At 37.5% G+C, this 19,186-nt stretch overlaps 1 protein-coding gene across 5 annotated transcripts in view; it reads left to right on the forward strand.

The window, feature by feature from the left end:
• The window catches only part of MAP2K5 (mitogen-activated protein kinase kinase 5), a 287,381-nt gene that overhangs the window by 99,347 nt on the left and 168,848 nt on the right, over positions 1 to 19,186 (forward strand). For all 5 annotated transcript variants that reach the window (XM_049852647.1, XM_049852648.1, XM_049852650.1 and 2 more), the window contains exons 9-11: positions 4,508 to 4,547; positions 18,447 to 18,515; positions 18,604 to 18,685. In XM_049852647.1, the coding sequence (XP_049708604.1) occupies positions 4,508 to 4,547; positions 18,447 to 18,515; positions 18,604 to 18,685 (191 nt within the window). The remainder of the gene's footprint in view (positions 1 to 4,507; positions 4,548 to 18,446; positions 18,516 to 18,603; positions 18,686 to 19,186) is intronic.

The raw sequence follows: 19,186 nt of genomic DNA on the forward strand, positions 1-19,186 counted from the left end.
CACTCTCGGGGTGTGTATTAAAAGAAGGTATGTGGATATTTTTTAGGGTAGCTTACATTTTTCTATTTATAAACCCCAAGAGAAAGAAAAATTAGCTTTCTCCCTTAGCAACAGTTATTGTCAAATGGTGTGTCTACTGAGATGAACACCTGAATGTGGCACTTATCACACCTATTTGTTCTCTAAATAAGTTACAGATGTGGGGGAAAAAATGAGATAAAAATGGTAAGAAGCCTAGAATGTACATCAACATATAGCCATAGCATTTCAGATGCCTATTCTTTGTCTTAATTCAAGTTTTAACAGTAAATGATATATTGCTGCCTTTTGCCAGTCTTTCTTGTTAAAGCTTTATTAGCAGTTCATTTGTAGAGCAAATTGTCTGATTCTTAAAGCATAGATATACTTTTGCTCTTTTCAGTCTGTTTTAGCAGGTTTCACCCTTAAGACATCTCACTACCCTGAAAACTTCCTAGTTTCTCAACAGTTAATGCATTTACTCTGTGCCAGGCATTTTCCTCAGTGCTTAGCCTGTGCTACTGTCTATTGAATCCTCAACACTGTGAGGGTGGGGACTGTTTCTCCCTTCTAGAGTTGAGGCAACTGACATGATGAGGTTTACTAATCGTCCAGATTCACACAGTTAAGAAGTGGCAAAGCTCAGATCAGAACCTGGGCAGTGAATTCAGAGCCAACACCTTTCATTCTTCTGTCTCCCATGATAGATTGGCAGTGATTGCAAAAGGCTTCCTTGCCTGGAGAGATGCGGAACTGATGGTCCTTAACAGGATTGAAATAGGTCAGCACCTTTGTAAATTTTTAATTATGGTTTTCCCCGCCCTAGAAAGAGATTAAAACTTAACCAACTTAAACATCACCAATATGTTCTTTGGGTCCTAAAATATGTATATTCTGCCATAGTTCCAGTCTTGGCTTTGCTACTGACTAAATATGTGAGCTTGGACAGGTTATTTGACCTGGGTTTTGGGTGTTTTAGCTGTCAAAGAAAGGATTAGACTGGACAGTTTTCTGTATTCACTTCTAGTTCAGTAAATTCTCTGATTCTATACTCTACCAAGATTAAAGGTTGATACCAACTTTTTGGTCCAGTCATCTAGAAGCTATTGTTCCAAATGAAAAAAGAAAGACTATGTATATAGTAAGTGTTCTCTTTTGCTCTGCTCTTTGTTTTTTTAATTGGTCAAAACATTTCTACCAGGCTACTAGCCTTTGCCATTGTAAAGTGTATATGTGGTGTGCTCAATTTTAAGGGCTGGGACTATTCCCAGAGGGCTTGTGCTGGTCACAAACAAAATGGACCACTCAAGGACTAAGCACTAAAAATATCTCATAAAAATGTTTCTTCCATGCCCTCATTGGAACAGGTAATTACCGTGGCAACAACAAACTAACTTGAAGTGTTAGCTGTTAATTAAAACACTGCAGAGGTGTATAGTTGTCTTTTGGTGTAACCAGAGCCTCCATTCAAACTTCATTAATCACTTTACAGTTAATGCGTTGAGGAAGGTCAAGACAATGGAGATGCAGTATCCGTTGAAAGTAAACAGATTCCTTCTCTCCAGGTAGAATGCCCTTTCCCTAAGGGACACACTGTACTCGCCTGGCATTGCCTTTGTCATCCTCTTCTCCTTGATTAAATGTTAAATTGGTACTGTCATTGCACTGTAAACCAAACCATGTAGCTCTCTGTTGCTCGAAATTGAACCCAAACTTCCACGGATGAATTAGTGTGCATCATAATTAAATCATCAAGCCTCCCCTTTTAATTCACTTCGAAATAAGAGACCTTACTTTTGGAAAGGAGATCGGCTTTCTTGACAAGCTCATTAAGTTGCCAAACTGTCCAGTGTGGTATATATATTAGACCTTTTGCTGATCACTTCCTTATCACTGCTGTTAGTGTCAAAAGTCTAGGTGTTGCATGTTGCCCAGAGTAATAGCACTGTTCTTTTTGCAACATTTGAATCTATGTCTACACATTCAACTATGTATCTTCATATTTCAGACCTTAGTTAGTGATTCTAATATGCAGTATTTAAAAAAGTTGAAATTGGAAAAAATCTGTGATATACAGAGGGAAAAATAAAAAATCACTAAACCTACGGGGCAGTTCTACTCTGTCCTAAAGGTCCTCTATGAGTCGGTATGGACTCAACGGCACTGGGTTTTTTTTGTTAAACCTTACATATTGTTAATTTATTCTAAAACCAGTATAATATACGGTTTCCTCTTATAAAATGTATATTACTTTATACAAAGTATAAAAAACTTTAATTTTTATAAATTTAATAGTATTCATTTACACTGTTGTTAGTTGCCATCCTATTGGCTTCAACTCATGGCAACCCCATGTACTACAGAATGAAACGTTGCCCTGACTTGCCCCATCTTCACGATCATTGGTATGCTCAAGTCCATTGTTGTGGCCACTGTGTAATCTGAGTGCCTTCCAACTTAGAGGAGCTCATCTTCCAGCACTATATCACACGCGTTCTCATGTGATCCATAGGGTTTTCATGGGTTAATTTTTGTAAATAGATCACCAGACCTGTCTTTCTAGTCTCTCTCAGTCTGGAAGCACCACTGAAACCTGTCGACAGTGGGTGATCCTGCTAGAATTTGAAATACTGGTGGCATAGCTACCAGCATCATAGCAACAGGCAGACCACCATAGTACAACAAACTGACAGACGAGTGGTAGGTTCATAAATACATACCACGGGGGTTGATATTTAGATAATATCTTTGGATACTTTTACAGAGGAAAGAATCCGTTGGTAAAATGAACAACTGCCACCTCATTTTTATAATCTTGCCTTTAAATAATATGTACTGCAGTTTCTCTACAATTAAGTGATATAATAAATTTATATCTTCCATATAAACTTACAGAAGTATATATCATAAACTTCCATAAGTTTATCTTCCATAATTGTCTCTATCATGGTCCACTCAAGTAGGAAAAGTTAGTTCTTTCTAGTCTTACCTGAATTTGTAACATTGTATATGTGAAAAATATGTTACACATACCTGTAGGTTCTTCATAACTGAGCTATTTCTATAAGTCCCAACCATAAAATGTCCTTAAAAACATTTGTCAGTTGTTGTAATTTTACTAAAAATCATTGAATTATACACTTAAAACAAGTGAATTTTTTGTTACATGGTAAATTGTTCCATGTTAAAAATGCTAAAAAATTTTGTTAGCGCAACCAAATAAATATTTATGCCAAAACAGCAGAAAGTGATGTTTACATTTTGGCGATAGTGGAAAGTATTTTGTTTTGTTTGATTTTGTTTGAAGAAGTGAGCAATTTTTTAATTTTTCCTTGTTATTGATTTACTTGTTGAATCAAGTAATTTGTTAACTCAATAACAAGTAAAGTTCTGGAGCCTGGTACATACATATTTTGCAACTGCTTCCTGGGCAGGTGTAGCTGGAGAATTCTTGAGGAGCTAATTTCCATTCCCTCACATCTTCCAGCCACTTACATCTGAACACTAGCTGGGTGAGAAGAGAACAATCTGATCTTGGTTAATGTGCAAACTTCCTTACAGGGCAAGATTTTAGTTCTTCCGAACTAATTTCCTTCTTTATACTTTTTATGGGCTCGTAATAACAGTGATTGTTTACATTGTGTAGTTCCTTTTGAAGTTTTTATATAAGCCACATTGTTTCTGGATGTGGTCAGAATATGCAGGCTCTGTAGTATGTATATAAAAAGGCCACATTTCATTTAAACAGAAAAGGTCTTGAAAAGAAGTATTGGCATTTTTTTTCTGCAAACTCTTTTCTCTCTTTTTCATAAATGAGCATATTCTTATTCCTTGATTTAATTGTATTTTTCTGTATCTCATCGTTTCAGCTTGTCTCTTTTCTGAAGCTTTTTTTATATTGGGTGATACCAGCTTTGAATCACATGCTTGAGCCTTATAACTCTGTGGCTTATGATATGAAATTATATTTTAAACCATAGCTAATTACATTTGTTTTGAAATTATTTTAATGAAATATAGGAGTATGGCTTATCTGCATATGTAACTAAAAGAAACAAAAGTATAACCTCTTTTTTTATGGGTCTGTACAGTGCTTAGCATAGGGCTGTTCAGGACCCTGAACACAAAAAGCAGTACGTCATAAAGGATCTAGAGCCAGAAGACCTGGATTGGAGGTCTAGTTCTGCTATTTAATGACTTTGTACCACTGGGCAAACTGCCTAACTTCTCTGTACTTCAGTGTTCTCACCTGTAAAAGCAGAATAATCATACCAGCACCACCTCAGAGGGTTATCATAAGGTAATGTATAATGAATTGCTTTGTAAACCATTAAGCTCAATAGAAATGTGTTCCTAATGTGATTAGTGTTCTTTAAAGGTACCGTATATCCCATTGCTGCAGATATGTTTGGACTTATGCCTAAGTCCTTAATCATTTTGTAATTGTTCAGTGATCCCAAGTGATTTTGTTGTTTTTTTCTTCCTATAGAGCATATCATGTCCCAAGTGGGAAAATATTAGCTGTAAAGGTAAGTGCTGGATAAATTTTATGAAATTTTTGATGCTCACCATTTTCTGTTTCTCCCGTTAACTTAAGTCACAAGTGTCATCAGAGAGGGGATGGAATGGCTTAAGGTTCAGATGGTAGGTAGTGGGAGCTATGACCCTGTTGTGACATTCAGACCCCTGAAGATATTTTAAGTACGCCTTAAAATGGTCAGTCATAAGCCCCTTGTATTGTAATTCTTCTCATCGTTGTTTCCTACACTCGTTTGTGTGTTCTCCGACATGTGGCATCACTGTCGTGGTCACGCAGCTCAAAACCTCATTAGTCATTCACACTCCTTCTTCTCCCTTACCCACCACATCCTGCCAGAAGTCTTTCCTGAAATGTGTCCATTTGTCACTTTTCCTATTTTCATCCCCATTCCACACTCTTGGATCAGGTTCTTATTACTTCCTACTGGGACTACTGAAATAACGCCCTCACTGCACCTTCCATCTTTTTCTTCTGTGCACCTTTTACTCTGCTGTCAGAGTAGAGAAGTTGAATCACAGATCTGACTATGTCACTGCTTTGTGCCTGCCCCGTTCCCCCACCCACTGTCATCCGCAATCGTGTACAACATAAAGCCTAAGAGCTCTGCCTCACTTCTGACCATTTATGGCATCCTAAAATACCCAGGCACCGTACCCACCAATAGAGTCAAGCTGATAGATAATCTCAGGAATGTTCTTGGCAATTACCTAAAACTTATTTCTATCCTAGCATAATCCAGGCCCATGTCTGCCGGACTCCAAGATCTCAGTCCTGCTGTGCCATTTTGGATTTACTCTCTGGCACTGTCTCCTGGTGCTTGATCTCCCCATCATTTTATATCTCAGTTTTCCCTCGTGAACTCTGTCTTAAATTGTACTTCTGACCTAATCCTTCACTACCTCAGCTCCTTCCCTAGTTCTAACTCTACAGAGCCCCACTCTCAGCACTGGGACCTCAACTAACATGGTCAGTACTGTCGCGCTCCACACAAATTAGTCAAGCCCTCTACAGACTGGCCCCTACATACGCTTACAGACACGTCTTCTGCCTTACCAGTCTGTTATTTTCCAGTCATGCCCTTTGTCTCTACTCTCTTCGGCCTTTAATAATGAAAGCTTTTATGTTTTATGTTATAGTGACTACTGTATGCCAGGTGTGATGCTAGGTGATTTATAACTATTATCTGTAATCTTTAAAACTACAAAGTAAGCCCGTGTATTTTAGATTTGAGGAAACCGAGGCTCAGAAAGCTGACTTGTCCAAGGTCACACAGTTGGAAGAGGCAGGGCTAGGATTCAAACTAAGCCTATCTGACTCCAATTCACATGTCCTCTATGATACCATGCTGCCTTTCTGCAAGCTACTTCCATTGCTTCTCCCTCCAATTTCCATGTATCATTTCAAGGTTCATCTCCCCCAAGATGCCTTCTTAGCTTTCCCCAGTGAGAATTCAGTCTCTTTACCTAACACTTGCATGGTACATAATTCTGCATCTTTTGTCTTATCCAGGAAACAAAGAAGCAGAGAGGTTAAATTCTAACTGGTTATACCTTTCAGTGAACTTAAACCAAAACTAAGACACAGATCTTCTGGTTGCTACTGTAGTCTACAGTTCCTCCTGTGTGTCACACATACAGTACCTAGAACGTGTTATGTAGATTAATAACTTAAATAGCGTGTGGTAAGGAGGTATAATAGAGCTCCCTCTTGGGATACTTTCTTTGGCATTCCAATGAAGTTAAGCCCACAGAATTGCAGAACTGGTAGAAACCTTAGAGATCATCTAGTGTAATCGCCGTTTTTACAAAGGAGGAACCTGAGATCCAGAGAATTCACCGGGTAGTTACTGTAGAGGCCAGGCTCCATTCTAGTCATCCCCTGAGTTCACTGAACGCAGCTTCTATTATTCTACCTTGGCATTTAACTTTCTTTGTATACCTACTGAGTTCCCTTTTCACTCAGAGGGTGCTTCCCAAAACCTGGGCACTATTATCTGAGTTATTTGTTTGTTCTTTTGATGTCAGAGATCTTAGAGTGTTGCGTGTATTTGTTGAAGATAGTCAGCTCCAGGTTATCTGCTCCAAGAAAGAGCACTGCTACATATAATCCAATAATTTATCATTATTTGGCCTTCAAACCCAGTAAAGCAATCCCACAAGGTATTTGGTTATGTCTAGGAATTATCTGTACCTGTGACCCTTCCGTGGTTTATTATGTATGTGAATATATATGTGGAGCACATAAACATGTATATACATACGCCTACAGATATACCTGTATATGCATACCCATATACTCACATGTGCCTTCCTATACACATATATGCATATATGTCTACATATGTAACCACACACATATATTTTTGGTTGTTATTCTAGTTGCAAAATTGTGTGATATAGCATTTACCGAAATTGTCCCTTATTCTCGCGTTCTTCGTAGTGTCTTTCTTTACCTTGGATAAGTTGTTCAGACTTCACCCATATTGGATATTGCTTTTCTTATCACCAAAAATAACAAGTGTTTACTACCTAGAAAGTGATTTCCCCTCCCACTGGCTCCCATCCCTGGTAACCATCAAAGAACACTGTTCCCTGTGTGTATAGCTATTGTTGACTTTTTCTAAAAGTGAGATGTTTTAAAAACTGAGATATTTTTTAACTTATTGAGGCTTGTTTTATGGCCTAACATGTGGTCTGTTGTGGAGAATGAGCCATGTGCATTGGAGAAGAATGTGTACTGTGCTGCTGTTAAGTGGTGTGTTCTGTATATGTCTGTGAGTTTGAGTTAGTTGATTGTGTTATTTTGATCTTCTGTATCTTTGTTGAGTTTCTTTCTAGTTGTTCTGTCCATCATCAGAAATGGTGTGTTAACGTCTCCTACTGCTATTACAGAACTGTCTATTTCTCGTTACAGTTCTGTTAGAGTTTGTTTTATGTATTTTGGAGCCCTGTCATTGGGTGCATAAATATTTATTATGGCTATGTCCTCTTGGTGGAGGACATAACCTTTAATCATTATTTAATGCCCTTTCTTGTCTTTAATAATGGAGTTTGACTTAAAGTCTATTTTATTAGGTATTATTATTATTGCCACTATTGCTTTCTTTTGTTACTGTTAGGTTGATATATGTATTTTTTATCCTTTGAATTTTAGCCTTTCTATGTCTTTGGGTCTAAGGTATCTCTCTTCTAGCCAGCATATTGATTGGGTTTTTTTTTTTTTTTTTAATCCGTTCTGCCACTCTCTGTCTCTTGACTGGTGCATTTAAACCATTTACATTCAGTGCGATTATAGATAGGCATGAATTTACTGCCACCATTTCCATTTTGCTGTGCTTTTTAATGTGGTGTTAACAGCTTCTTTGTTCCCCTTAATTTTCTGAGCTAAGTCCTTTTTGTTTATGGATTTTCTTTTCGTTTTCTTTGTTGTTGTTGATTTTATGTTTGCTGAATCTTTTTGATTTGCGTCTTTATTTTGATAAGCAGATTTATTAATTTTCTTTGTGGTTACTCTGAAATTTCCCTTTTTCTTCCTAAGTTTAAAACAGTCGGTTATATCTTGATATCACCTTGACCTCCTCTCCATGTGGAAATTTTGTGACTATTCCATTTATTCTCCCTTTTTGTTTTGAAGTTGTCATCACTTACAGATTGACTTCTTTGGTTCTCTGTTTTTAGTTTTGTAGCTTTATTTTACATTTAAGAATTCTTTTTCTTGGTTGGTATCTGGGTGATGTTGTTATGTGTCTTGATCTCAAGTTGTTGTCTGATGTCATTGGTTCTCTGTACTTTTAATGTTTCTTCTAAGGTTGGTCTGATTTTTACAAATTCTCTTAATTTCTATTTATCTGGGACTGTCTTAATTTCGCCATCATATTTGAAAGACAGTTTTGCTGGATTTGCAATTCCTTTCTTTCAAGGTTTTATATATGTCATCCCACTGCCTTCTTGTCTGCATTGTTTCTGCCAAGAAATCAGCACTCAGTCTTATTGGTGCCCTTTTGTTAGTGATATGTCATTTTTCATGAGCTGCTCTCAGAATTCTTTCTTTGTCTTTGGTTTTGAGAGTATGATTGTGATATGTCTTAATGACTTTCTTTTGGCGTCTATCCTGTATGGGGTTCATTGAGCTTCTTGGATGGAAACTTTTTGTCTTTCATGATATTAGGGAAGTTTTCTATCAGTAATCATCAAAAATTCTTTTTTTTCTTCTCTCCTCTCCTCTTCTGGAATTCCAATTATGCATAGATTCTTCCTCTTGATACTGTCCCACGTAACTCTTTGGCTTTATTCATTTTTCTTCATTCTTTTTTCCAGTCGTTCTTCAGGTTAATGTCAAGGGATTTGTCCTCTCTTTTGCTGATTCTTTCTTCCATTGCTTTAATTCTACTTCTGTGACCTTCCTTTGTAGTATCTCTTTCTGATATTTGTTAATCTGCTGGATTTTTAGTTGTTGCTTTTGTATGGTTTCTAATTGTCTATTTATTTTGTCATTTTGTTCTTGTATTTTTTTCCTGAATTCTTGTCTGTGTTTTCCTTGATCTCTTTGAGTTTCTTATAAATAAGTCTTTTGAATTCCTTATCAGGTAGTCCCATTCCCATTTCTCCCTCTGGTAGGTTTTCTGCCCCTTTAGTTTGCTCAATTGTTCAAGCCATCTTATTCTGTTTGTTCATGTGAACTCTTAGCTCCCCTGCCCTTCTCAGACTCCCAGTTCTGTCTCATCAACTTAGGGAGATGTCTGAGCTCTGCCTGGGTTTCCCTTCCTGTACTGGGGTCTGGAAACTCTCACTAGGCAGTAAGCTGGGCAATCACAGCACTCATCTCATTTGTTTTTCATCTTTTAGGAATCATTGTCCTCTTCTGGCTAATGTCCAATGTCTAGAAGATTGATCTTCCCTCCTTTCTTTCTTCCTTCCTTCCATCCTTCCTAACTTCCTCTTTTTCTTCTTCCTTCCCTCCCTCCCTCCCTTTTATCCTTTCTTTCCCCCAACATCCCTTTCTTTCTTGTCACCCCTCTAATCCAGATGCTTACTCAAATTGTTCTCTTAGCAAATAGAAGCTACCACTTATTTATCATTTATACTATACTAAGCACTTTAGGTATATTTTCCTCATTTAATACAACACTCTTTTGCAATTGTTACTGTTATTGATTCTCTTTTTATAGATGCAGATGGTGAAGCCCTGAGAAATTAAATAATTTTCCTGGAGTCCCCCAACTAATAAATGGAACTAGGATTTGAACCCAGGCAATCTTGCCTCAAGTCTGTGTTTGTAACTCTTGTGCCATATTGTTGCTTAAATTACCCTTAGTTTGTTTCTACAGCATAGTTCTGGTTACATATCTCCCCCTCTCAAAAGTTTTCAGTGGCTCTGCATTACTTCCCAAGTAAAATAAAAATTCAGTGGGATGGAACTCTAGATCCTGTACAGTATGTCATCAGCCTACATTTATACCATTATCTTACGTGTCTGAATCCTATGCTTCTTGTAAGTCTCACTCACTGCCTTTTCTGAAGCCAGGTACTTTCTGTCTTCAACACTTAGATTCATGTAAACTTAAAAACAAATCTGTTGCCATCAAGTTGAATTCCAACTCCTAGCAACCCTATAGGACAGAGTAGAACTGCCCCATAGGGTTTCCAGGGCTGTAAATCTTTACGAAAGTATACTGCCACATCCTTCTCCCATGGAGTAGCTGGTGGGTTCAAACTGCCGATCTGTTGGTTTACAGCTGAGCACTTAACCACTGTGCCACCAGGGCTCCTCATATTATTTGCTCCTAATTAGAATGCCTTCACAGTATCTTTGCCTATCAAAATCCTTAACACCCTTTAAGGGTCAGCTCAAAAGTCTCCTCTTCCATTGAATTTACCTAGATAAATCCTTTTACGTCTGGTCTTTCTCTCTCGCTCTCTCCCACTCTGTTTCTCTCACTCGTTCACTCTCTCCTCTGAACCTCTCTAGAATTCTCTGTATGTATCTCGTCTGCGTGTTACCGTATACTGCCTTGTATTTTGTTATTAGTATACATGTACATTTCTCCTATTTCATTGAAATCTCTTTGTAAGGGAACATGTTTATTCTCTTGTCTTATTGATCTGTGCAGAACCTTGCATATAGGGCCTAGTAGAGTGCACTACACATAATGACTAGGTACTCAAAACCTAATTTGTTGAATGCCTGTATGAATGAATATGTTTTTATTCTTTCATTTGTTCCTTAGTTCATTCATTCATCTTTTGAAGTGACATCTTGGAAGTAGGTTCAGTTCATATACAAAATATCCCATAGTAGTCTTTGTATGGACCATTACTCTTACCCAGAATATTTCTTAGCTTTTTTTATATTAAAGGGTGAAATGAAAGGTTAAGAGTTAGACGCACATTTGATCTTTCCCTGACCCTCTCCTGACTTTTGTGTGACTTCAACCATGTCACTTGAACCTCTCAGTGACCTCAGCTGTGAAACGGGGCTGCCTGGTGTCGCAGAGGGATTGTGAAGAGCAGCACATCACAGTCCTTGTCTAAACAGAATCAGCTGCAGGGCTTGGACGCCTGCAGAGAATGATGAGTGGAATTTAATCTCCCAAGTTAAGTGGTCAGTAGGACCCACACTTTGATAGTCCATGGGAGCAATTAGATGAGAGTCCTCAAAAATCTGTTACTTTTCTGTTCCTACTCAAAATATTTCTAATTTTTATACTTCTAAATGTTCTTATTTTTTAGGCAAAAAAAACATATTGTAATGTTGCCCTTTTCAGACTCGAAAGATGGAAAAATATCATTTGAAATGTTTTAAAAAGCAAGTTGAATTTTGGGAAGAATAAAAGTACTTTGAATTTTATACCACTGGATTTAGGAAATTTCCTGCCTCAAAGAGAGCACTTTGAAAATGATGCTCATCACATTTTAAAGATAATTGTTTAATAATGGCTTATGTAACTCATGAAACGTGTTTTTAACTAGGTTTTTTTTTTTTTTTTTAGTGTAGGTAGACAATATAATTGCAAATAAGTACAGCAGGAAACAAGAATACTCTTAGCCATCTTGCAAACAGAGCCTTTTTATACCATTAATGTATTCTATACAGTCTTTCAAATAGTAATGCTTGGAGGATTTAATAGATGTCCCAGTATTGCATTTTTCTAATTGGGAAAAATCCACCTCACAGGAAAATTCCTAGCATAGCATATAGCATGTGCTGATTATCATTCTTTGACTGCTTTGGGTTTCTGGCGCTTTTAAACCAGCATTTAAATGGACCATTTGATTAATCATTTGTATACTGACTGTAATCCTCCCAAATTTCCTTTCTGAGTTGTACATACTGTAAAAGACAATTATGTCACCACAGATTAAATAAGTGAATTAAAACAGAATAGCGGCTTAATTTGACCTGTGATTTTGCTCTCCTTCCTCTTAGTGGAGCGTGTGCCACTCTAGCAAATAAATGAAGTCATCCATGACAGCTTGTGATGAATTGCCGTATTTACACTGTATATTTTAATAGCCTCACACTAATTTAAATTGAGCACAGAGTAGATTATAATTCAGTCACTTGACTGCTTACATTTAACTTGACAACTCATCCTTATTTGTCCTGGAGGTGTAGTGGAGAGCGGCAGAAACGCACTCAGGTATTGCAATTTCTCACTTAACCCTTTCTCCAGGAAATGCCTCAGGTTAAAATTCTTTCCAGTTTGAACAATTTAGCTCTTCCTAAGAAAGAAAAAAAAAAAAAAGGAAAACTCAGGGAGTCCATACTTTCCCATGTACTTCAAAAAGGAAATTAGTATTTGCTACACTTTTTTCCATTGCCTTCAAATAAGGAATTGGACTTGTTTGTTTTTAGCAGTTTTAAAGCTTACTCAAAAGAATGCCTGGGGGAAGGAGAATTAACCTTCCACTAGAGTGCCAAGTCCCCCTGAAAATAGAAGAGCATTTCAGTAGGGTTATTTTAAGGTAGATTTTACTTTCCCTTTTAAGTTCCCAGAAATTACTCGCTTTTCCTCCATTATGGAGTCTCCACTCTTCTGAACTATATAGCAAATACCAAAAATAACCAAGCCCTATTAAAGTGCAATGGATTGGCTTCACAAACACAGTATTACCTGCCACGTTTTAGGTCAACATGGCACTGTTTATATACAGTTAAACCTGCAAAAGCCACAATCTGTGTAAGGCAAAACCTGTCAGAGAATGAAATACTAGCCATGAAACCAAGCAAAAGTGGTAAGACTGCACCGCTGTCAAAGGCAAAAAACTTGCAAGACCCAGAAAAACAAGGCAGTCCCATCGAGTTCTGGCTGTCACAGGTTTCTCTGTGTTTTGGTGTTTATGTCTTTGCTTTTAAATTCAGTTATACAAATCAAGCACACTGTTGCCTTCCTGTCTAGAAAGAGCTTCTTATTTAGAGGATTACGATTGTAAGGAGCACTTTAATTAAATCCCAAATCATTTATTGGGTACAAGTGTGAGTAAAACCCTGTGCTGGGTGCTGGGGGAATAGACTGATACATAGGACTCACAGCTTGTCCTTGAGGAGCCCACATCCACTCTGTACTGTGGAGGGTTCTGATTTTAGGAGATGAACCATGAATGCTAAAGGCAGAATGTGTTAAGGAGAGATATACTAGGCTAGAGTAGGCAGTGAATTCTGAAGGGGTTTTGTGATGGGCTTCTTGGAGGTAGTGGTGACGGTATTTATGCTGGCTCCTAAAACATATAGAAAATTTTTATAATCAGTGACTGTGGAGTGGACAGAGGAAGCACATCCCATGTGGGGGGAACAGCAGGAGCAAGGACCTGAAAGTGGGGGAAAGCACAGAATATGTGTGTGGACCAGTAAAAGTTACCTGATTTCCCGTGAGGATTGGCTTGCGAGGAGAGGAGTAGTAGGAGAAGGAATTAGATAAGCGGAGCTAGATTGTAGAAGAATTGCTTGAATGTCATGCTAGAGTTTTAACTTTATTTTAGGCCATGGGAACTCAGTTAAAAGTTCTTGAACAAGGGAATGCTATGCTCACAGCTAGGAATTTTGGGTTAATTCCAAGATGTTGGCTAGCCATGTGGAATCATGTTATTTCTGAGTTGGTAGCCTGGAGATCCACCATTCATCTGTCAGTTTGTCATACTGTGGTGGCTTGTGTGTTGGCTATGATGCTGGAAACTATGCCACCAGTATTTTAAATATCAGCAGGGTCACCCATGGTGGACAGGTTTCAGTGGAGCTTCCAGACTAAGACAGACTATGAAGAAGGACCTGATCTACTTCTAAAAAATTTGGCCAATGAAAACCTTATGAAAACAGCAGAACATTGTCTGATAACAGTGCCAGAAGATGAGCCCCTCAGATTGGAAGGCACTCAAAATACGATTGGGAAGGAGCTGCCTCTTCAAAGTAGAGTCAACCTTAATAACCAGGATGGAGTAAAGCTTTCAGGACCTGTGTTTGCTGGTGTGGCACGACTCAAAATGAGAAGAAACAGCTACAAACATCCATTAATAATTGGAATATGGAATGTATGAAGTATGAATGTAGGAAAATTGGAAGTTGTCAAAAATGAAATGCTTAAAGATCGATACCTGAGGCATTAGTGAACTGAAAAGGACTGGTATTGGCCATTTTGAGTCGGACAGTCAGAAGGTCTGCTATGCCGACAATGACAAACTGAAGAGGATCAGCATCACATTCATTGTCAAAAAGAACATTTCAAGACCTATCCTGACATACGACACTGTCAATGATAGGATAATATCCGTATGACTACAAGGAAGACCAGTTAATACAACTGTTATTCAGATTTACACACGAGCCGCTAATGCCAAAGATGAAGAAATTGAAGATTTTTACTAGCTTCTGCAGTCTGAAATTGATCAAACGTGCAGTCATGACACATTGATTATTACTGTTGATTGGAATGCGAAAGTTGGAAACCAAGAAGGATCAGTACTTGGAAAATAATATGGCCTTGGTGATAGAAACAATGCCAGAGATTGCATGATAGAATTTTGCAAGACCAAAGACTTATTCATTTAAAATGCTTTTTTTCAACAATATAAACAGCGACTATACACGTGGGCCTCCCCAGATGGAATACACAGGAATCAAATTGACAACATCTGTGAAGAGAGATGATGGAGAAGCTCAATATCATCAGTCAAAACAAGGCCAGGGGCCGACCGTGGAACAGACCATCAAGTTGCTCATATGCAAGTTCATATGCAACTGAAGAATATTAAAACAAGTCCGTGAGAGCCAAAGTACAAACTTGAGTATATCCCACCTACATTTAGAGACCATCTCAAGAATAGATTTGATGCGTTGAACACTAATGACCGAAGACCAGATGAGTTTTGTGGGATGACATCAGGGACATCATCCATGAAGAAAGTAAAAGGTCATTAAAAAGAAAGGAAAGAAAGAAAAGACCAAAATGGATGTCGAAAGAGAGTCTGAAACTAGCTCTTGAAGGTAGAGTAGCTAAAGTGAATGGTTCAAATAAAAGAGCCAAACAGAAGATTTCAGAAGGAGGCTCACGAAGACAGAGTAAAGCATTATAATGAAATGTGCGAAGACCTGGAGTTAGAAAACCAAAAGAACATACTTGGCCTTCTCAACCTGAAAGATCTGAAGTAAAAATTCAGGTCTCAAGTTGCTGTATTGAGGAATTTTATGGGCAAAAAATTGACTGAGGCAGGATACATGAAAGAAGATGGAAAGAATAGATAGAGTCACTGTACCAAAAAGAATTGGTTGACATTCAGCCATTTCAGGAGGTAGCATATGATCAAGAACCAATGGTACTGAATATTGAAGAAAGATGTTCCAGCTGTACTGAAGGAATTGGCAAAAAAACAAGTCTCCAGGAATTGAGGGAATATCAGTTGAAATGTTTCAACAAACAGATGCAACACAGAAGCGTTTACTTGTCTGTACCAAGAAATTTGGAAGACAGCTACCTGGCCAACTGGAAGAGATCCATATTTGTGCCCATGCCAAAGAAATGTGATCCAGGAGAATGCAGAAATTATAAAACGGTATCATTTTTTAATATGACATGCAAGTAAAATTTTACTGAAGATGATTTAAAAACAGTTACAGCAGTATATCAAAAGGGAACTGCCAGAAATTCAAGCTGTATTCAGAAGAGGATATTGTTGCTGATATCAGATGGATCGTGGCTAAAAACTGAGAATACCAGAAAGATGTTTATCTGTGTTTTATTGGCTATGCAAAGATATTCGACTGTGTGTATCATAACAAATTATGGATAACATTGTATAAAGTGGGAATTCCAGAACACTTAATTGTGCTCATGAGGAACCTGTACACAGGCCAAGAGGCAGTCGTTCGAACAGAACAAGTCGATACCGCATGGTTCAGAATTAGGAAAGGTGTGCATCAGGGTCGTATCCTTTCACCATACTTATTCAATCTGTATGCTGAGCAAATAATCTAAGAATTTGTACTGTATGAATAAGAACTGTGAATCAGGATTGGAGGAAGACTCATTAATAACCTGTAATATGCAGATGATACAGCCTTGCTTGTTGAAAGCTAAGAGGTCTTAAAACACTTACTGATGAAGATCAAAGACTACAGCCTTACTGGTCCACTTGCAAGTGGACCAGTAAGTAACGACTTGGTAAGTGGAGAAAATATTGAAGTTGTCAAGGATTTTATTTTACTTGGATCCACAGTCAATGCCTGTGGAAGCAGCAGTCAAGAAAGCAAAGATGTCACCTTAAGGAAAGCTAGATGATTAATAATAAAGAAGAATTGATGTGTTTAAATTATGGTGTTGGTAAAGAATACTGAGTATACCATGGGCTGCCAGAAGAACAAACAAATCTGTCTTGGAAGAGGTATAGCCAGAATGCTCCTTAGAAGTGTAGATGGCAAGACTTTGTTTCACTTATTTTGTATATGTTATCAGGAGGGACCAGTCCCTGGAGAAGGGCATCATGCTTGGTACAATAGAGGGTCAGTAAAAAAGAACAAGACCCTCAACAAGATAGATTGACACAGTGGCTGCAACAATGGGCTCAAACATAGCAATGATTGTGAGGATGGTGCAGGACTGGGCAGTGTTTTGTTCTGTTGTACATAAGGTCACTGAGTCAGAACCAACTCAGTAGCACCTGACAACAACAACAAGCCTGCAGATGCAATATAGTCATAGAACTCAGTGAATAAATGAAATTTTTGAAACAAGTAAGTGGTTCTCAACCTTACCGTGGATTAGAAATCACCTGGGCAGTTTTAAAAAGATACTGAGATGTGGGCTCTGCCTCACAGATTCTGATTTCATTGTTCTAGGGTAAGGCCTGTGCATCGGGATTTTTAAAAAGTGCCCCAGGAGGTTCTAATGTGAGGCCACACTTGAGAACCGCAGCTTTAAGGTCAATCATAACTTCATACCTTTTAGTAGAGTTTTTTGGGGTGAACGGTTCCCTGTGTTTGACATGGTGGTATGAATAGCTGTAATATTTTATGGCAGAAAATTAAAACAGTGCTAGATGAATTTATTAATGTTTTATGCAGGAACAAAACTGTGAGTGAATATTGTTGGCAAATGACTGTTGATTAGAAGAAATGTTCAAATGTTTCTTCACAGTTTTGTATTATGCTTACAATCTAAGTTAATGAGTGCTTTTATAAATAACCCTAAAAGCAAACTCTTGTTAGAAACTGGTTATGCCTTTTTTTTTTTTTTTCTCACCTTCCCCTCCCTCAAATGGATGTCAGTATTCTAAAATGTATGTTTGAGAATTATTCTTTCTTTCCTGGCTCTATCAGCAGTTTGTAATCTACAATTTTTTTTTTTCCCCCGATGTGATTATATTTATTCTCCAGTTATAATACAAAATGTTGTTTAATGTTCAATGGTGTATAACGATTCCATCGTGGTAACTCTGAATATTAAATTTTAATCTAGAAATATCTAAAGTCAGAAACTTCTGCTGCAGATATTAAAGATTATCTTCCAACATTTTTATTGTCGTCACTGTCTTTTTTTGTTTATCACTGCCTTTTTTAAGTAAAAAACAATTCCCTTGAATTGGCCTCACTGAACTGCTAAGTAAAATTTGAACAGTTGATGATCTTCTTTCTTTAAAAACTAAATGTTTGAAATAAACTAGAATGTATCCTAGGTGAGTTTATGAATAAACGCCTTTGTTACAATTCTGACCCAGTGGTTGATATTTTAAGGAAACACACACTGGGATGTGCAGGAGGCTGGGACCCAGGGGAAGGGCCCTACCATTGCCAGACTGCAAGCTCCTTGGTTTCCTCCTCTCTCAGAGAAGGATGTTCAATGAAATGATTTCAGGGTTTCCTCCAAGCTCCAACATTCTGTAACAATATTAGTAAAGAAACATTACCCAACTGGAAGAATATAAAAAAAGGATGTATTAAGAAAACTCTCCCCTCATTTCTCTCATAAGTAAAGATCTCATTTCAGCCGTCGCTTTTTACTCACCCTTCTTCCCACTGAATCATAAAACGTTTCTGTTTTAATGATTTGAGGGTCATTCCTGTCTTCCTCTCCTGAAAATAACCAATGTGGCCAAAATAGGGTGTATAAATTAAGGGTGTTATAACTTAACTGACTTTTAAAGCCATTAATGCTGACCTTTGAGACCTGGCTTTTTCCTTGGCCCCATCAATCACTTCTGTACCACCTCCCCTAATACAAAGGGTTAGACAGATGCGGATACAGCTTGTGTTACTGAGGATTATAGTGGTGGGGAGGAGGAAGGGGGAGGAATAGAGGAAACACCTTTTTTTTTTTTTTGTAATTTTTGTATTTCATAGTGATTAAAACTATTTAACTTGAAGGAGAATAAATGTGTGAATACTGATGCCTTTCTATGTTTAGGTCATACTACTAGATATTACACTGGAACTTCAGAAGCAAATTATGTCTGAATTGGAAATTCTTTATAAGGTAATATTTTTTCTTGGCCATTTCTACTTATAAAACATGCTTATTGTCTTACATGTCTTAAACTACTTTTATCTCTTTTTTGTTACAGTGTGATTCATCGTATATCATAGGGTTTTATGGTGCATTTTTTGTAGAAAACAGGATTTCAATATGTACAGAATTCATGGATGGTGAGTTTCCACTTTATAATATTTTTAAAATGATGCTTGGAGTAGAATACTTTAAAACCTAGTTTTGCTATAGATGTCAAATTGAATTAAAAATTAAAGTATACTAATAATTACTTCCTTTATGCTCTAAAATCATCTTAGGGGTTACTTCTGCTAAATATTTGTAGCTGAGCTATAATTTCAAGAATTTCATTTATTCACCTTTATTGAAATTTTAAGTAGAACAGACTAAATGCTAGTCTAATCGGTGGCTTGATATTTGATTCCTGTGTACAATCTGTCTGCACTTGGAAACAGATGCTCTGTTCTTTTAATGTTTCAATAGCCAAAACAAATTTTCTTTTAAGGAAATCCATTAACCCAGTGTCCTGCATCTTTCTGAGAGAAATCGGCTCTTCATTGCAAGATAAATTGTTTCTCAACACAGCAGTTAAGCCAAAATGTGTTTAGTTTTCTTTGGACTTTAGCCCTTTCCTTCCATCTGTATTTTTCATTTATATG

The sequence above is a fragment of the Elephas maximus genome, chromosome 13, assembly GCF_024166365.1.
Source record: "Elephas maximus indicus isolate mEleMax1 chromosome 13, mEleMax1 primary haplotype, whole genome shotgun sequence".
NCBI lineage: Eukaryota > Metazoa > Chordata > Mammalia > Proboscidea > Elephantidae > Elephas > Elephas maximus.